At 34.6% G+C, this 21,131-nt stretch overlaps 1 protein-coding gene across 6 annotated transcripts in view; it reads right to left on the minus strand.

Annotated features, from left to right (window-relative positions):
* THOC2 (THO complex subunit 2) overlaps positions 1–21,131 on the minus strand; it is a 122,611-nt gene that overhangs the window by 12,069 nt on the left and 89,411 nt on the right. For 4 of the 6 annotated variants that reach the window (XM_012745650.3, XM_012745649.3, XM_075999114.1 and 1 more), the window contains 15 exons: positions 19,749–19,866; positions 18,115–18,294; positions 17,169–17,333; positions 13,140–13,415; positions 11,967–12,108; positions 11,367–11,524; positions 10,331–10,459; positions 9,862–9,993; positions 9,593–9,777; positions 8,906–9,084; positions 8,608–8,710; positions 7,536–7,966; positions 7,275–7,333; positions 5,754–5,789; positions 289–426 (listed from right to left, as the gene is read on the minus strand). In XM_012745650.3, coding sequence (XP_012601104.1) covers positions 289–426; positions 5,754–5,789; positions 7,275–7,333; positions 7,536–7,966; positions 8,608–8,710; positions 8,906–9,084; positions 9,593–9,777; positions 9,862–9,993; positions 10,331–10,459; positions 11,367–11,524; positions 11,967–12,108; positions 13,140–13,415; positions 17,169–17,333; positions 18,115–18,294; positions 19,749–19,866 — 2,431 coding nt within the window. Of the gene's footprint in view, positions 1–288; positions 427–5,753; positions 5,790–6,551; positions 7,334–7,535; positions 7,967–8,607; positions 8,711–8,905; positions 9,085–9,592; positions 9,778–9,861; positions 9,994–10,330; positions 10,460–11,366; positions 11,525–11,966; positions 12,109–13,139; positions 13,416–17,168; positions 17,334–18,114; positions 18,295–19,748; positions 19,867–21,131 lie in introns of those variants that run through there. The other 2 variants (XM_012745648.3, XR_001149201.3) reach the window with 2 other exon arrangements.

The following is a 21,131-nucleotide window of genomic DNA, read 5'->3' on the forward strand; positions in this document are numbered from 1 at the left end:
TAAGTATTACTTTTATAAAAGAAGGGCACAGCTAACTAGCATTGCAGAATGTTTGCAGTAGTTTCGCGTACTTGGTAAAATGGCATGAAAGACAAGCAGAGCTGGGAGGGATTATTAAACTGAAGATCCTTATCACTATAGAAGATGCAAACACACTTCAGGGTGAATATACCAGTTAAAACACAAAATAATAGACTGCTATGGAACAAACTAGTATTTTTAAAAAGGCAACAAACATACTACTATATATAAGGAGCTTTCCAAACTAGTTTTAAAAAAATTACAAACCCTTTTCCGTTCTTTCCTGTCCTTTTCATCTTTTTTCTCTCTTTCTCTGGATCTCTCCCTTGACTTGTCCAAATCTTTCTTGTCCATTTCTCTCTCCTTACTCTTGGACAGTGGTGGAGGAGTATGATTAATGTAGAGCTGTTAAATTAAGGCAATATTACTAAAGATTATTAGTTTTCCAGTATTAGCATCATTTGCTTACTAAATGAAAGACAACTGGCAGTTAGACCCAAAGTCAAAACGGGTCAGGTATCTGGATTATGAAAGGTAAAATAAAAGGGCATGGCACAAATTATACAAAGCTTTTAGTCTTGGTCTTATAAAAATTACTATTTAAACTCTATCAGTTCATTACTGCCTCAATTGAGACTCACTAGTAAATTCACAAGCTATAGTGTTCCTTATAGCTCTCTTATAAAGACTTATGACCATCATTAAAAGCGTCCATATATGAAAAATAGTGATTGGACTTCTCTACTGTAAAAAAAAAGAAAACCAAAATGCAGGTACTGTTACAATATAACTGAAGTGTTTTGTTGTCATTCCCCCTGCTTAAAGCATTTGATATTTAATTATTTCTAACTCCATTCCATAGTAAGATGCAGATACTTGGTCTCAAACATTTTTCCTTAAGAAAGTAAAATTTTTTAAAAAGCCTCTATGTAACTATGGAAATTTTAAACAGTCTTACCATCCACCGATAGGTGGTCAATGATGACAATGAGCAAAAGTATAAAAATAAAACCTAGCCATGGTTTTACTCGTATGTCTTTTCTGCTTCAATGTGAACCATGCAGAGATTATCACAAATTAGTTTTACAAATGTAAAGGCTGAATATTCTGTACTTCTGAAAGCACTCTAATTTCTATCAAATAACCACAATTGACTATGAAATTTGTCTTGTTGGTTCTAAATAGCTCAGAAAACCATCTAGTGAGCTGAGGATTATTAAACAACCCAAAAGACTGAAGAATGATGAACCAATATTTTCCTCTGCCTATTCTTTATCTGCCAAAAGGCCAATAGGCAATAAAACAGACAAACAACAAGAGTATTCTAACTCTAAATAACTGAGAGATAACCCTATCTATGCAAGTGGTAAATATGAAAATTCATTATAAAAGAAAATATTTAGAAAGTACTCAGGAAATAATCAGATACTTAACCTATGGCATTTATAACTACTACAAGCTAATGTTTAAAACATTAAAAGTATTAGGCAGCAGAATACTGAATATAACCCATAAGTACAGAATTTTAAAGATACCTTAAGAATAAACAGAATAGTGAGTCAAAAGTCAAATATTTTTATACAAAGAAATCCTTTGGTATTCAAAGGAATACATGAATAAAGAAGACCATCAATTTGAGAGTTAAACTCTTATTTTTTAACACCACCAAACATTTTCAATTCAGTTGGCTCAGAAAATATTGCCATAGCAATGCAGAAGTGGATTCTTTAAAATTTCAATGTTTAAAAAAGTTGATGATAAACTGAAATAGACAAAATGTTTATTAATAACAAAGAGCAAGAGAATGATAAACAGTCATAAATATACTTGTCTAATAGATACTCTTGCTAGGCAGAATGCCTTAAAAGAGACTTCAAGATTTTTCTAATTGTGGTTTATTCATGTCTTAAGTAAATATTACTTGTGAAACTGATTAAGACAAAGGAAATAATATATTACTGCAATACTCAAAGAAGATTTCTCGACCAGAAGTATTGCTTAATTTTTCCCAATAAAAGAAAGGAAAAAAGGTTTGTGATCACTAAAACACACATGCACACACCCCTGGCAAGAATGAAGTTTTAAACCGTGCCTACTTAATTCTGTATTACAAGGAATTGAGAAACTTTTCTAGAACTTACTTCTGGTATTAATGTTCAAATATTTCATTCTTAACATAAAACGGTCGAATAACTCGACTAATATGCAATCAGAAATTCTTAGTTTAAAAATGTACCCAATTCCATTCCGTCTTTCTACCCTTCTAAGAACAGTTCTGATCACAGTACTCTTTTCCACAAAAACAAAGTTTCTCATTGCCTAATGAATAAAATGCATATTCTTTAGGTTAGGCATTCCAAGCACTCCACCATCTTTTCACAATTATATCATATGACACAGCCACCCAATGCATTCTATGTTGTGGCTATCACTGCTCCCTAACATCCTTCCTTTCCAGTAGTTCTCTTTACTAGAATGGTAAATCACTTTTACCTCAATCTCTTAAAATCCTACTTAGCCTTCAAAGACAGCTCAAAAGCCATCAGCACTCAACTGCCCCTCAACTCTACAACTCACTTTCTGATGAACTCTTACATTATTTTACATGTACCTTTTTTGTGACAGGTATTCCCTATTAGTTTCATGTCATTTATTTTTGTCCATAAGAGTTTCTAGTATGGTAGGAGAACTACAGTGCCTTTTCTACTTTTATACACTTCCAAGTGCCTTGTACACACAGTGAGTACTCTATACACGTTTGTCAAATAAAATTAATGATTTGTTAAATTATCTGTATGTAACATCGCTGGATTTTGTTCTTGATTTGCTTTTATTCCTGACGATGGGATCATTAAGGTCCAAAAAAGAATCTGACTGATTTTCAAGATCTGTTTAAAAGAACATTGCTCCACTGACTTTATTAAGGCTTCAATATTATAAAGATGGCCTCATTTTTAGGCTTAGGTTTGATTGTAAATCCTGATTTTAAGGTGGTGAACAAATTAAAAGCTGAATTTTGCCTTCAGGTGGCTACTGCTTCCCTCCTAAATTGCACAGAGGCTTGGTTAGTAGAGTATGCTTTTAACACTTCTTCATCAAATGTAGCTGCTAGAATTGCTAGGGCAAAAAACAACTGATCAAAACTGGAAACATGCCAGTCAGAAATTATCGGTGGAGGGTGAAATGACAGAAAAGATTTGGATACTAAGCTAGATTTTTCTCCCTTTAACTAATCTCATTTGAAAAGACAAATCCATGTATTACTCTTACCATAGATTAGAAAGTGAAAATAGCAAATAAATAATAAAAAAGAGAATCTCAGAGACAAAGCATAACTAAAAAGTCAAACTAAAGCAAGGAAACAATTTTATATGTACAAGTAACAAGATAACATGAAAATAGACACATATCTTCCAAACCCTCTATAAAGGAAAAGCTACCCCAGAAACAGTGAAGTTATAATCAATTTTAGAGATCAAAATCCAGTAAAATATTTTTTCTATAACATTCATATGCTATTAAACTTTCTAGACATGTAAAAATGCAACATCAGCTACTATGCAAACTAGTACTTTGGATGCTTTAACGAAGTCCAAAGGCTTAAGAGTTCATTTCAAACAGTTACTGAATACCTAACCTTATTGCTAGGCACCATGCTAAGGACTAAATAAGCATCTTAAAAGTAGTATGAGTCATAACTTTTAGAATTGAACTTATAAGTCATTTACAAATTTTTCTGGCAGCATGTGGAATAAATCTACTGAATTTTAAATGCCCACAAAATCACCATTTTTTAAAAAAGCACTGCCAGATAAACCTGAATTACTAATTACAAAAAAAAAAAAAGACAAACACACTAAAGGAACTAAGAACTCTTTCAACTATTGTCGCAACAGGTGGTAATAATCAAGGAACCTTAATTTTAGTTCACATTTTGGTACTAACAAGTTGTTTGCCACTGGGAAAGGCCCAAGAACGTTTTCAGCCTCTCATTTGTCAAAAAGACACTACCACCTACCCTATCTATCTCACAGCATTGTTATTAGCATGAAATGAGACAGTATATGTTATCTCAAAAGTTTTATTTTCAGCCAGGAGCAGTGGCTCACGCCTGTAATCCTAGTAGTCTGGGAGGCCAAGGCGAGAGGATTGCTTGAGCTCAGGAGTTCGAAACCAGCATAAGCAAGAGCGAGACCCCATCTCTACTAAAAATAGAAAAAATTAGCCGGGCATGGTGGCATGTGCCCGTAGTTCCAGCTACCCAGGAGGCTGAGGCAGGAGAATTGCTTGAGCCTAGGAGTTTGAGGTTGCTGTGAGCTACGCTGATGCCACACTACTCTAGCTCGGGGAACAGAGTGAGACTTTGTCTCAAAAAAAAAAAAAGTTTTACTTTCACAAGGCTTTCAAAAATGTGAGGAACCATAATCTGCCTCACTGATTAGAAAATCCAATTAATTTTAACAGCAGGTTGCGAGCTGCTCCAAAGTATGTCTCAGTAAATACTCACAAATTAACACTGTTAACCCATTAATTTAAAATAGTCCACACAAGACACTGATGGTTAAAACTGACATATACAATCCCAAACTGGTTATGAAAACCTACTAGACTGCAATACATACTTAATTTACCCAATAAAAAGTTTTACTTTAAACAAAAGTACTCACAGTACAGCTGAGACAACTTTGATTAATACAGTATATTCTAAAAACAATGCTACAATTTTAGGGCACAGGCACATTGGCTAATCTAAACTGTTAAAAATTAGTGCTATCTGCCCAATATCCACAGACATTTCATTATAAATCTATAGATCTAAAAGCAGTTAGTAATATCATCTTGTTCTGTTTTAAAATTTCATTTGGTCCACCAGTAATCATGCTTAGTAGATTTATTTTTTAATCACACTTAGCAATATTTATGCTGCAAAATAGGCTTCACTCTGCTGGAAAGATTGATTTGCTTGTAACTTACAAGACGAGGCAAAGTAGAAAATCAAAGGAAAGTACAAATTTTATAATAATGAAGACAAAATAACATGAACAATGAACAATTCAACCATAATACTGAAATGAACTCTGTAATAAGACAGACAAACTGCACACTATTTTTAGTAGAATACTCAAATCAGAGTAAGAGGTGAGAATTAACACTGACATGTACACAACCACCAAGTTGAACAGTCCCCTGCAGGGGAATGATTATTTTAAATTAACTATATCTCCTAATACTATGTCACAACTACCAAAAAGGTACCTCAGCAAAGGATATATAAAGAATTTTATAGATTGAGATGAGCTTGGTTTATAAAACACTATGTGAATGCATCAAATTTATTTTTTGGTCTTTTGAGTTGTCTAAAAAACAGTCAGATAACAATCTGGCAGATTTGTTTTTAGAAATTAAATAAGCCTACTCCCCAAAACTCCTTCCCCAAATCTTAAACTTATTTCCAGATTTTTAAGCAGCAAAGGAGAATGAATAACACAGCAAGGAGAGATTTATAGAAACTGTTGCCACAGTACACACACAAAAATCTCATTAAAAGGGACCAATGTCATCTGTTGTTTCAGTTTGTGATAGGTATTTTCAAAGGTTATTCTAAGTAAGCAGAAAACTTTTTCCCACTGATCCTAGCTTGCTGAATTTACTAGGGTGAGGATATCTACTAAATAAAAGTAGTCAAGAACTTTTTGGTTTACTTAGGCATGATGATTTTAAAAGACTCAAACCTTTGCTGAAGACTCCTTGAAGTCGATGAGACTGTCCTGTAGAAAATGAATGGAGATGACAGGTGAGCTGGCATAGTTTTCAGAACCCAGAGGAACTTTGGGAAGTATGGCTGTAACCTGGAAATAAACCAGCTACTTCTTGTGAGGATAAATTTCATGATGTCATTATCAGTATGAATATCAACAATAAAAACAAAAACAAAACCATGTAATGGAATTGTAATGTTAAAAAAAAAAAACTAAATTATATGCACTCAATGTAAGAAATAAAAATCTTTGCTCAGAATTTTTAAAAATTGTTGATGCCACGTTTTCTATATTTCTGTACTTAAGCTATAGTAACTTAAAAGGCTTAAGAAAGCAAAACATTTTTTCTCCACAAAAAGTTTAAAACAGTGGAGGTCACTGTGGAAGAGCAATATTGACTTAAAGTTTTTCTTTAATTGGGAGGTTTTAAATTTTACTTTACTCATAACTCCAATATAAATATACACATTTTTTAATCCTGAGTGGAAAATTCAGTGGCATTATATTAACAAGAAAACAAAATATATATGAGTATTTTTTTTTTTTTGCAAAGTGCCTATCATGGTGAATCTCACACCTCCCACACACAAAAAAAAAGCATTAAAAAAAAGAAAAAGAAAAAGAAAATCAATTACGATATTCCACCACAGTGCTCTTGATGAAGAATTAGTAACTTACAGTTTTAAAAGTTCAACGTACTGCAAATTCAAAGATTCCATGAAATTAGATGACTTTAGAATTAAAATTAAATATGGAGCAAGGAATGGCTACCCTGAGTCTTCAAGAAGGCTACACCCACGATTTTGTGCTGCAGTTGAATGCCTGGGGTTTCTCTTTGCTGGGTGGTAGGACTGGATGCCACATCTGCTTTTATCGTAACGCAAGGTTCAACTTGTTGGGAACCCAATGGGTATAAACAAACCTCCAAGGGAAGATACAACAGAAGCTGCATGCTCACTGAATACACACAACTACAGGAGAACTGATCACCAAGGAGACTTTAAAATGGAACTCCTTTCAAGACTCCTTCTTAGAAGGCACACATCGGTATGATGCTCATCAAGAAGCTTGATGAATTCAGAGGTATCTTGTTTATTCTGTATCATCCAGGAAGTCTTCATATATATTCTTCAATATTTATGCTGAAAAATAGGCTTCATTCTGCTGAAAAGATTCATTTGCTTGTAGCTACCATTGCACTCCAAAAAAGACTGCTTAAAGCAGTTGAGGCACTTCTGGGTAAAATTTTTCTTGCACTTTGAAACACTATAAAATTAGTGCTAGGTCCTTGAAGTTTTAACATTTTTATAATAAAAATACTCAATAGGAAAAAAATCAGTCCACCAATACTGAAAAAAATTCATTTTCTAATGCAATATAAAACCTCCAGTGGCTCCAGTGAATACTTGGCACAAGACTTGAAGGAAGTCAGGACACTGGTATTCCAAACAGGTGAGCCTAACATGGACGCTGCCTTCCTCAGGCTATACTAACCTTTACTGTGGAGGAATGTGATGGAGAAGGATGGGTATCAATTTTGCGGCGTTTCTGTTCTGTTAGGACAAAAAAAAAAAAAATTGGTCAGAATAAGGAACATTCCTAGTTTTTCCAAACACTTAAAAAAAAATCACCAACTTTTAAGACCACCCAGTTCCCCTAGCAAAATCCCTAAATAATTCACCAAAACAAGGAGACAGTACCAACTGTACATTAAAATAATGAAAGATTAATACATATAAAGAAAGGTACACTTGCCCCTTTCAGGCTCTGCAATATCTGATCGGGGAACAGGTGACTTCAAGGACCCAGAAACTGGTGTTTTTTCTCCTCCTTTAACATTTTCCTTTGATTTCATTTCCTTTGCTATATCTCTTTCTCTGGATGGCTCCTTCTCTCTTTCCCTTTCTTGAGACGATTTTGATTCTACGTTGGGGACAGTGGTCTTGAATTTCTCATCTTTAGCTTTTTCTTCCTTCTTGAATTTTTCTTTCTCTTTGTCAGACTTTGGTGTTCTTTCCTTGGTCTCTCTTGCTTTTTCGTCTTTATTTGGCCGTTCTTCCTTCGGTTTTTCTTTACCATCTTTACCAAGTACCCTGGCCTCTGGAGTAGTAGCTGGAGTCTTTTCTTTTTTCTCTTTTTCTTTCTCTTTCCCTTTTTCCTTGTCATTTTCTTTAACAGCTTTGCTGCTTATGAATAAAAACATAGGATTTTAAGACAAATAATAAAATAAATCCCATGTTTGAAATCATAAAGGGGTTCTTACTGACTTCAAAAATACTGGAACTAAGGGAAGCCCTAAGAAAAAAACTAAAGGACTTTAAGTAGTACTTCTTTATACAGTAAATAATAAACAGAATCATAAATAGCAGATTAAAAAGAATGATTAAAACAATATCAAGCCCCTTTTTTGTATACATTCATACCCTTTGAGGATAACAAAGTAACAACCAAAAACATATCTCACAAACCAAGGGAGCTACTATCGGGAAATGGATTGCTTAGCTGGATGGATCACTATTCTAAATTAATGTAAGCTTTTCTTATGTTAAAGATCCTTACTCAGACTGTCCAGACACTGCAAACACTTTATTCTAACATTTTTTTTTAACTTCACACCTATATTCCCCTGTATATCTCATTAGGGGAAACAAAGTCATTATATAAAACATAATTAGGATGTTAAGCACATCCTTGAAATAGGGATACATACAAAATTTCAAACTCCAACACAAATGACTTTCATATTACTCAACTACCAGCCCCCTTCCATTCCTGAGGCTAACCATTTAAGAATTTAGAATCATGATACACAGCACAGTGATCCTACCTGTTAGAGCCACTATTTCCATTGCTTGAATTCCCTTTTGGTGTGGCACTAGAAGCTTTATTAACAGCTTTCACACCACACTGAGATCTCTCCCTTGATTTATCTGAAATAAAAGTAAGGTTTTGTTTAACATGCCCCGAATGTAAATAAACTATAATTTCCACACAAAATGATTAGAGAATTAGTAGAAAAACACCAGGGTGATACTAAGCCAGCATTGTATTTGTTATGTGATGGAAAACATTTCACTTTGTTCAAACAAAATGTATTACTTATGAGTTTCTATAAATAAGCATACCAGTCTCCTCAGTACTGCTTTCGTCTGATTTGGATGCACTTCCTATTGATGATGAAGAAGGCCCACCACCAGGCCCATTTTGTACACTGGCAACTGCATTCCTCGGAGAGGGGTCTTTGTGATGAAATTCATTTTCAGGTATCATGTATGACTTTTTACTTTTCAATTGCCCAGAGTAGCTGAAAGTCGCACAAAGTGTTTAAATATACAAATACAAATCGAAAAGCACAAACATGAGGTTTATAAGAATAAAATTAGCAAGTTATTTACTTCATTACTTGGTCCTAGAGAATAAAAATATTAATTTTCAGTAAGTTCTTAAAGGTTTTTATAGAAAGGCCTGCTTTTTTAAAAATAAAAATTTCAATATGAACTAATCCTTAAACTATGATGACTTTTTTCTTTTTGCTCTTAAAGATCTGATAACTCCACTGTGATGACAAAATTATATTTTCTCCCAATCAAGAAATACTATATATGGCTTTGAAACTATCATCCAGTATAGACCGGAATTTGATAATCAGAAGTGACAACTCTCACCAGCCTGTGGGAACATGATCGCATAATCTCCCATAATCTCCTGTAGTAAGGCAGAAGATAAACTTCAATACTGTAAAACATTTTAAAGTCTTCAGAATCCTTCTGTCATCTAGTCTCATAAATCACATTAAAGTATAATTTTGTTACCCCATAGCCAATGCATATAGATCTGGCCTCTTCTCTTTTTCTTCTTGGCAGATTTTATGTACTCTTCTTTCCAAAGCCTGACCCAGATTCAAAACTTTTGGGTACCAAGGAAGTATTTTTGTTAGCACAATCAAGATATTCCTGATGTGAGTATATTCGCCTGTTTCAAGGCAATGTACCGATGCCTACAACAAACATTTTAAGATCCATTATTATAAAAGTACAAATATAAAGAGAAAAAAATCACCTTTGGAAAATCCAATTTTTACCTTGGTTAGTTTGTAATGCCATTTATGTACGACATGTCGAAAATTTTCATAGTCTAATTGATCAGCTTTATTTCCACCATCAAATCCAGTTGCCCGTAATATGGTAAGGAATCCTGGATAGTTTCCACATTCCTAAGATAAAAAAGTCTGTCATTTGAAAGAAAATTTATGTCCTACAAAATAGCAGAAGCTGAACTCAAGTAGAACAGATCAATGTTTCCATGTAAAAACACCATGTTTATTTGAATGACAAGCAGTTTTCACAGAAATGTTTGACTTATTCAATGATATTAGTTTGGAATGTCAGTTTGAGATTATAGCACTTTTTAACAATGAACTAATTGTACTTTAAAACACTGTTTTACAACTGAATCTTAAACTCAGCTTCCTTTTTAAAACTGAACAATCTAGAGATTACTGGAAGTGGTCATCATATACATGGGTAAAATATAAGGGTTATTAGTCATACCTTTTCATATGTGGCTCTATCACTATGCCACCTGGTCACGGTCTCTAACATGCAGCAAAGAAATCTTCCATATCGACTAGCCTCATTTTCAGTACAGCTTGCAACTGTGTAAATTATGTCAGAGAAAACCTATAGGAAAAAAATGTTTGAAAAATATAAACAAATCAAGGTCAAAATCAGTTGGAAAATATTAAAGGATGTTATAGCAAATATTAATAAACAAGTAAGCTTAGCCAAAATGTATTTTCCCCTTTTATAGTCACACTTGCAGAGACCTTTGGAGATTTTGGTTTTTGTGGGGAAATAGCACATTGAGAAAGCAGCCCCTCACCCAAAAAAGAATTTTTATAAAGAAAGTTGATTTACAATGACAGAGGAAACAAATTATCATTATTATTACATAATAACTTCTTAAACACTAAGCCACATTACTGGGGTTGGGGAACAGTAAGCAGAGGCAAAGCTGATAGAAACTAGAAATTGGCAGCTGACATGCTGTACCATAAATGATGTTTTAAAACCATAAATTGTAGTAATATAAGAAAAAAGGCAGATGCAAAATCTGCGAATATGACCATACTAAAAAGCTTCCCTGCTTTTATATATATGCAAAGGTACAAGCGTCTTTGTTGTTTTATTGAGGAGTGAAGGTTCAGAATGGAGAAGAGAGTCCTACCTACTGTGACACAACATGCAAATGCAAATACTGAGTTAACAGTTTAACCTTGTGTGCTTATTACATATCAGGTACTACTCAAAGTGCTATTTATATGCAGTGACTCATTTAATGCTCACAACAATCTTATGATGTAGGTACTATTATCCCACTTTACAGATAAGAAAACTGAGGTACAGAGAGGTTAAATAACTTGCCAAAGATCATCTAGCTAGAAAGTAGTAGAGCTAGGATTCAAGTTTAGGCACTTGGCTCTCGAGTTCATGCTTTTAAACACACACAATAATACATCTATAGATTAAAATGTTTAGCTATCTCTGTGTGAGAATTTTTTTAAAGGTTGCAATAAAAAGAACTTACTCGATCATAGCAAAGAAGCGTGGAAAAATTTGGAGTTTTCTGTTGATGTACCAATTCAACAAAACGAGCACAGTACACAGCATCAATTGCTGAAAAAATACATCGAGGAAATATACACAGCTGTAGAAATTTTGTGATGGTCTCATTTTTGGTAGATTCTAAAAATAAGGGAAGAATATATTAAGTGGTAAACTTCTTCCTCAAGTGCCTCAAGACCACTAAACATGACAACATATTAACTTTAGTGTAGAGATTACTATAAAACCACAAACTATTTATAATTTGTAACCAAAAGGTCATGCTTGGGATAAGACTATCATTTTTACTCTGTGGACATTTTTTCTATCTACAATTTCTCCAGAAATATGATTTTATACAGAAAAGTTGAATGATAAGCTGCCAATATTATAGTTATAATTAATTTTACCAGCAAACTAAATCGGTTCCTTCAGTGAACACGTGATTCTACATTAATAAGAATGAAATAGTGAACACCTGAATTGAAACACACACAAAAAAACACTTCAACATTTCCAAAGTTATAAAGTTTTGCTTTTGTAATTTACTAGCAGCAGGAGTGTAACAATTCTAATAACTTACTTGCTAAAAGCCAGTTGTCCTTTTCCAGTTTTAATCTCTGTAGAACTCTCTGTACATGTTCCATCTGTTTCTTTTCTTCTTCAAGAAGCTTGTCCTGAAGGGCAGTACAGCGCTCCTTCTCTTTTTTCTTTTTATTTGGAGGCTACAAAGTATAAGTTAGATACTTTTCTAACTATATGCATATTACCTTCCTTCTTTTAATTAAAAAATTTGAAGAGATAAATGCTGATACTTTATAATTACTTCAACATGGATGTACAGTAAGTCCACCTGGATGTGCTTTTATCTCTATTCAACACATCCAGAATAGTGTCATCAAGTCTTCATATACCATCAAGACAGGCTACCTTCCCACCACTGATACTATTAGTCTTAGGCATAGAGTTATCTTTGATTCTTTCTTCTCCTTTATTCCTATATCCCACTTATTTACAAGTCTTGGACATTCCCACTACCTCCACCATAGTCCATGCCCTAGGTACCTCACAATGAATTATCCAAAAAACCACCTAGCTGGTCTTTAACCTAATGCTAGTCCCTTCCCCTGTAAAAAGCATCCTTCATATGGCTGTCATAACCTTTTGAAAGTCTTTTTTTGGCATTATTACTTCTCTGCTCAGGAATCTAAAACAGTTTTCAATTTTACCAAGTATATTTTTCCACCTGACTTTCAATGCCCTACATGATCTTGCCCCATCCTAACTATTCAAATTTATCACTAAGCACACTCACTACAGTAAAAGTGGTCTCCTTAAAACCGAGAGGAGTTCCTGCCTTTGCTGGAACCTAGGAGTGACCTACCTATCTACTTCCATATTTCCAAACCTAATCTACCTTCAAGTCCTGCCCAGCTCAAGACTCAGCTTTTCAATAAGTCTTCTCCTCTTGGGAACTCCTACTGTTCTTACAAATAGAGTTACACAGATCACTTTAAGTTACTAACACAGTCATAAGTAGAAAAGCAAATTGAAATACTCCTTGATTAATCATAACCTCACCCACCAAGCCCCTGCCAACCCATTAAGAGGTTACCATTAAGCCTACGTAAGAAAATATTATATGCCGACAAGATCATAGCTTTAAGGAACCTGAGCTAAAAAATTTCAAAGTATGGGTAACACTGAATTAATGCCATAAAGTTATTGTTCTTGAACTACTAGAACAAAAACCTACCATTTCCTGATTGTCATCAATTGCTTTCATCTGGACTTTAAGTTTATTGACTTCTCGTTCATAGCTGGTGTGTGGAACTGCAAGGTCATACATTGTCAACGACCAGAATGTGGCATAGAATTGAGGGCTGATGTCATCCCAGACTTTGGAAACGTGTAAGGAGACCACTGCTTCATGGACAGGAGCCATCACCAACTCACATGATGTAATGTACTTGTGAACTTTATGTTGCTGTTTACTTCCCTTTTCTGACTTTTTAAGTTCATCATACTTTGACTGCAGATAAAAAGCAAAAACACATACATACATACATACACATGTACACAACACAATTTATAGCTTTGACTTTCACGGTTTAAAAATCTATATTCCCTTTTAAAAAATCTAAAGACTATCAATCTCAAAACTGTTACAGAATTCTAGTTTCTTACTCACAACATTTATTTTAAGATAAATCATCCCTGGAGGTTGTTCCAATCTTTAGTCCTGTGCACTGATTAGGAGTTTTCAGAAGGTTCTACTGAATCCAACCTGTCGAGTAAGTGAACAAGGTATGTGTGCCCCTACCCCATCCATCCCACCTACCCTACACTCCTTCTTACTTACTGCTGTATCAGGAATCGAACATGTAGGGCTTCCAGTCCTGCTTTTGAGATATTCAAGGGAACCAAATAGAGGGTCTTAACATTAGTTAAGGGGCAGAAGGGAACTATTAATAGTAACAGCCAACCAGAACAAAATGTAGTATCAATCACTACGTGTAGTCCCTACCAATTGTTATAATGTATCAATTAAGGAGCTGGATCAACACGAAGAAAAGTTATGAGTTACTATGAATATAAAACTAGTAAGTACGGTGACCAACTGTCTGAGTTTGCTGAGGATTTAGGGGTTTCCTAGGATGCAAGATTTTAATGCTAAAACTAGCAAAGTTCCAGGCAAACTAGGACCAGCTGATTACCCTACTGCTAAGCCAAATAAAATTTTCTACCAAAGGCTGTGGTATACTGAAGTTTAAAGCATGTGAGAACTGACACTGCAGCTTCTTTGGCCTGACTGGTTTATCCTAATTTGGGAAAGAGTCAAAGAAAGGCCATACTCTTAATTGTATTAAAAAAAATCTGTTAGCACAATAGGAGGTACTACATATTAGTTCATAGATATGTGTATGCCAAATGTAAAAGAAAGAAAAGAACACTAGGTAGAGTTCTTGCTATTGCTTCATGTCATTCAGTCTCTTTAGGATGAAAAAGTTCTCACCCAGAAAATGCTTGATTGGGTTAGGCATCATCCTTAAGATGAACCTAAGAGACTAGGTTCTAAAACTAGCTATTTTTTATGTTAGAAAATCACTTAAATCATTCAGTTTGTGCTAAACAAAGGTTCTACTTCCAGTTCTGCACTGTGGTAAGCAAAAGTGTCTCAGCAACTTACAGTCCAGTTGCTTCCCTGCATGCCTCCCTTCCTGAGTGCCCTGAGTGCTGCTATACTCCCAGCCTCCCTGGACTGAAAGTGTACCAAGTTCTCTTTGTTCCAGAGGGTATCTCAAGCAGGACCTGATAATCTTACAACCGTTCTAGTAGTAGGAAGATTTATCTCCTGTTATCCCCATTTTAGAAAACATGCTGATAACTACTGTGACCACACAAATGACAAAGCTAAAAAAACATTAGTTATGAGAGAGGGATCCCAATTACATCAGAGACCTGAGAGAATAAGAGCTGGGATAACAATGCATTGTTTAATTTAGAGAGGTCTTATTGAAGGTAATTAATACGAATCTAGGTGAGCAGCATGACAACTGCTATGGTGCTAACAAAACATGGGATAAAATAGTGCTGACACTACCTGCATAAGATAGCCTAGTTACCTGATTTGGGCAATATCTAGAATATGAACTGAGCTCTTTCAGACTTCGGTTAAATGGAGAGGTATAACAGTTCCATATATCTCAAGTCACCTGGGAAACTAAATGTATAGAATATAACTAATATCCACAGTTACTTCTGTACTTCTGATTATTGTTCAAAAGTCTATTGTTGGCCCAAGAATCCGAGAAGTGTTTGGCTCAATTTTTCTCAAGAGAGCCTGGTGGTAGTCAATTTATGGAGGGGACCTAGCAGTCATCTAATACTCATACATTTCCACTCTTTCATCGAAGGGTCTTCAAGAGAGGCTTTCACGTAAGAAACAAAAGCAAGGATTCCCAGGGCAGGTTGGATGCCCATCCAGTGCAAACAAATTGTCAAGGAACTCCCTTTCCAGAGAGTGGCATATGTGTTACAGGTAAAAGACATATCCCTGACTTGTCTACATAGCCACTTCCATACAGTTCTCTATTTTCTTCCTCAACTCTGAGAGGAAAATGCCATTTCTTTGTTTAGATTTCTAGATTTCTTAAAAGACAAAGACAATAATTTTATACAGGCTAGAGAAAAAGTAGCTATTGGTATGAATGACCTGCTCCATTTTCTGACCTGGAAAAGTTCAGCCAACCTCAGGCAACCAGGTGTTCCTGTTTGCTAGGGTTCAATATCGCTGATTAGTGTGTTCACTTCTCAGTATAGCACAGGGCAGGTCAGAATTCCTGAGATGAAGCAATTCTCCCACCTCAGTCCTTCAAGAAATCAGGTCCCCTGTTGTATAGCTGAGACTGATCTACTGTGGGGTGGGGCGACAACACAAGACATAACTACACAAAGACAGCATATAATTCTCTGGATTGAGAGACTGTAAAAGGGAAGACCAGGCCTAACACCACTCCCTTATCCCTTTTCCCCCTCTGGAGCATACAGCACAGGAATTGTTCTATAATGCTGATAGAGTGATAATTAAATCAATAACAGTTAGCTATTAGAGGAAAGTGGGAGGCTAGAGCAGCTGATATATAAACACTAACAGCAGATAGCTGATTAAATGAGCAATTTAGACTCCAAATTTCTCAGCACCTTTTTTGCATACCTCTACTTACTACACAGCTCTGTATCCCTATTAGGAACAAAGAAGGGATCATAGTTGAAGAGAAAGGACCAAGACCTTCCCCAAAATCTGTAGTGAAAGCCTTGTATAATACAGACTTAAAAACAACAACAAATAAACAGAAGGGCCAGAATCTAAGCCTACAGAAAATTAAAGAATATGCTGGAGCTCCAGTCAGAGTAGGGAAGTACCACAGTTTCCAGAGGATTGACCATGGCCCTGAGAGGAAAGGAAAAGTAAATTGCCATTAGAGGTCACTTCTTTGCAGGGAACATTCCAGCTGGCAGACGAGGGAGGGCTGTCTCCTCTCCCCTCACATCCTTACTTGAATTTCAGTATAGTCACTACTGGGATGCCATGCTGGGGAAGTTTCTAGTTTACTTCTGAGCAGTTTTTTGTTTGTTTGTTTTTCTGGAATAGCTTCATTTAAGAGGAGAGAAAACAAGAACCACGAACACACCCTTTCTAGAAGCTACATAATAGAGAAGGCAAGAATTTTTGCCTTTCTGTTCATCTTCCTTTCTTTGAAGGCAGTATGGGTAATAGCAAGTCTGACAGGGATATTGTCACTGAGGAAACAAGACTCCCTGTAGTCAACAGGAGTGTTTCTCAGAGTGATGTACCTAGATTCATATGCATCAGAATCATCTAGTGCATATTTAAAAATAAACAAAACTTAATTTAAAAAATTCCCAGGCTCCCTTTAAGTTGCTGAATTAGAATTTCGGGACATGGGATTTTGAGTTTTTAAGATGCTTCTCTGGTGGTTCTCATCTACACTAATGTTTGAGAACTACAGACCTAGAGGGTCCATAAGACATCAACCTGGACAATTGGTGGAAAAGTAACAAGAAAGTTACAGAACCGGTAAGATCTATCTTTAAAAGGGACATATTCATTGTACGCTGCTCAGAGCTGAATATTAACAAAAGAGTAACTCTCTAAGAGACAAACTATTATCTATGTCAAACTAAAATGCATTTACAAATAAAACAGTTAAGAAATAATTTGTAATCATAACTCAATGGCAGCAAAGATACTTGTACTTACCGAAATATGGTGTGCATACATTGGCCTAGACAGGAAAAATGCTGCATCATGGGGTGTATGAAATTCATTACAAAGCACATCAATTGAAGGCACTCGCTTTATATAATCTTCTGTGCTTAGATTAGATGCTAAAAACCCACCAAACTGTACCAGGGTATCATGACACTAAATTTTAAAAATAAAACAAAAAAATAAAAAAAAAGATGTGCTACAATTTTACAAAATCAACAAATATTTTCCAAAATGATTAAGACACATCAGTTTAACAATATTTTGATTAACAAAGAAGAATCCAAATTTTATAACTTAAAAGGACTTTAAAGACCATCTACAAACATAATCACATCATAATATTACCAAAAAAGATGCCAAGGTCCTGATAGGTTGTCTAATCCAAGGCTTTAATAGTCAACTGGGTCTCAAGTTCCATGCTATTGTTTATCACTTTTAGTAGAATATATTTACCCAAATCACATAAAACAATAAGTGTAGGCAAATAGAAATCAACTCCTTTGTTCTTAAAAGATGAAAACTATTTATATATTTATAAATGTTAAATATCAACACCTATGATTAGCCACAAAATGTATTTATCACCAACTATAATACAAAGAAAAAAAGGACATAGCATCTATTCTGTTGTGATTGAAATTTCAGATTTACAGAGATTAGGAAAGATATAAGAGCAAACAGCTTGAAGTTAAAGGAATTTAATGAAGGAATGCCTAATTGAAACCTTATATATAACATCTCCTAGAACCATCTCTTAAATTACCATAATTTGCACAGAAATAGGCCCTATTTCCAGAATGTTCACTTTACATTAGAGCTGTTTCATACTCATAAGATGCACAAAAATGACATTTTTCAAATTATATCACATTCTCAGTTTTTGTTTAACAGGACTAAAAAAGTCTACATAAACATAAAAGCCACTTTAACTTGCCTGGTCATAGAGCTTTCCCACAAGTTTCAAATGCTTCTCTCCGCCTTCCTGAAAGACTACCCCATTCCTCTGCTGAGCCATAAGCAAACACAGAGGAAGAGCAAGATCATGATCCAATAGTGCATCCTTTAACCTTTGAGAGGATTTTTTAGTGTTTCTGATCTGGCCAAAATAACCACCCTATGCAAGAGAAGACACAAATTTACTAGTGTACAATACATAACCCATGCCACCTGATTTGAAAAAGAGAAAAAAGTTGAGTTACAATACTTAATATAAAAAAAACTCCTACATTCTACCTTCCTTCCCCTTCTTCACAAATTTATTTTAGTGGCACTATTACTGATTATAGTCACTGGCTTAAAGATAACTGCCAATTGTGTTTAAACTTCTGCATATTTTCCACTTTACAATCTCTCATAAAGGATTATTCTTTATTCAGTGTGGAACAGATTCAACACAGCAACTATGTTAAGATTTACAGCACTAAGGATATCAAGGATCAAAAAGATTTGGTATTTATTTTCCTTATAGATGTATTACTGTCTTTTACATTTTGTTTCAGTTTTTAACATATTAACTACCAGGAGAGTTGTATTAACTCATGCTAAAGCCAAAGGACCTTGTGAAGCAAAACCTGGGTAAAACCCTGCAGTTGGTTTATGAAAATCTTGATGTTCTTATTGTTACAATTAATATTGACAAATTAATTCTAAAAAGTGGATTAAATGAATAAAAGTCATAAATTTTGTATTTCATTAATTTTTTCATTAAATTAGAAAGTATCATTTTGTTTTTATTTAGGGATCCTGAGAATCGCTAAATTATATGTATATAAATATAAGAGATGGGGCCGAAGTGGTTTTTAAGAAACAGCATTCCTAGAACTATACTGAAAAATAATTTGCTATATATATATTTACTTAATTTTACTTGGAAATAACTTCAAAGTTTTTATTCTATTTCCATAATAAAAGACCGTGGCCCCCAAGGAAAAAATTTTTTTCTAGTGTGACAGTCAATGTGTTAAAAAAGGTTAAAATAACTAGTCTCAGCCAGGTGTGGTAGCTCACGCCTGTAATCCTAGCACTCTGGGAGGCTGAGGCAGGAGGATGGCTCAAGGTCAGGAGTTCGAAACCAGCCTGAGCAAGAGCGAGACCTCATCTCACTAAAAATAGAAAAAAATTAATTGGCCAAGTAAAAATATATATATAGAAAAAAAAAATTAGCCGGGCATGGTGGTGCATGCCTGTAGTCCCAACCACTCAGGAGGCAGGAGGATCACTTGAGCCCAGGAGTTTGAGGTTGCTGTGAGCTAGGCTGACGCCACGGCACTCTAGCCCGGGCAACAGAGACAGACTGTCTCAAAAAAAATAAATAAATAAATAAAATAAATAAAAAATAACTAGTCTCTCTCTTGCTGGAATGCAGTGGCACAATTATAGCTCACTGCCTCAGCCTCTCAAGTGTATGTTTCAATTTTATAAGAGGGAAGTAGGGGTGGCTGTGAGAGGAAAGTATGTATAACTTTGACATTTGGTTTTATGTACTTATATATTATTTGGATTCTTTCCTATGATGATGCATATACACTATGAATTTTAAAAGTTGATAACAAAAATAGCAACTCTCACCTCAGCTTTTAGCTGCTCTCCACCAGTCATGGCTTCTAGTTGCTCCATTGTCATTTCTTCTGTAATTTCTATTCCTGCCATTTTTTGTACCACTTCTTTCAATATAAGCAGGTCAAAACTATTCCAAAAAAAATAAGAAACAGTCTATAGTTAAAACTTCAAATATAAAAGTGACAATATATTATAATTAATATCTTGAGAATCCCTAAATTATATGTATATAAATATAAGAGATGGGGCCGAAGTGGTTTTTAAGAAACAGCATTCCTAGAACTATACTGAAAAATAATTTGGTATATATATGTTTACTTAATTTTACTTGGAAATAATTTCAAAGTTACAGATAGGATGCAAAAACAGAAAACAAAAATAGTACAAAACATATCCACATACCCTTTACCCCAACTTCATCTATTAACATTTTTACTTCTGTTTGCTTTATCATTTGTTTTCTCTCCCTCCCTCCCTCTCCCCCTCCCTCCTCCTCCTCCCCTTTGTCTGTCTACACACACATACACACATACACAATTTTTTTAACCATCTGAGGATAAATTATTTATATCATGGCCTTATACCCCTAAGATTCCTAAGAATGCATTTTCTAAGAACAGAACTATTAATATAGCACCATTATCAATTTTAATAAATCTAACATTGAAATAATAATTTAATATACCATTCATATTTCATTATTAGCTGACCCAATAATGTCCTTCAGAGCATTTTTTCTCTTCCAATACAGAATGGCCAATATATTTTTGATGATATACAGCCATCTCCCTAAACAATCCAATTACTAAAAAGGAATAAAGATGTAGAATAGTCATATATACTTGGAAGAAAGGGAGGGAAGGAAGGAAAAAGAGGAAGGGAAGTTCCAAGTTGTGATATGTGAGCCAAAGATGACAATTTAGTGGGCAGCCCTAAGCACATTTTAGTAATGTGCTGATAGTTATGCATTTTAATCCTCAAAGTTTAGGACTACCAATGGAAATAACGCCTTATGACTTCTAAGATTTTCTTCAATTAGTTAAATAATGAAGATAAAGCAAAAACATTCTTTCATAAAAAACAAGTAACAGATGTTTTCCCAAAGGTAAAGTTAGACCCAAGAAACAAGCTAATAGACAAAGGAACAGCTGTCTAAGATTCTTATCAAGTGCTTATTCCCTCAACTTGCCTTACTTATCCTCAAGATAGTTCTTAAAAACAAGAGAGCCCTCATGCAAAATACTATGCAAGTACCAATGAAACAATTTTAATTTTTCCTTAAACTATGTTTTAATGAGATGGTCACAAAACTGTATTCACAGTACAGAAAACTGAGTTATAGATTAAAAAATAATGTATGTTCCCCTGGCCTATAGACAGAAAAGAGTAAAA

Source organism: Microcebus murinus, chromosome X (assembly GCF_040939455.1).
Source record: "Microcebus murinus isolate Inina chromosome X, M.murinus_Inina_mat1.0, whole genome shotgun sequence".
In the NCBI taxonomy this organism is placed as follows: Eukaryota; Metazoa; Chordata; class Mammalia; order Primates; family Cheirogaleidae; genus Microcebus; species Microcebus murinus.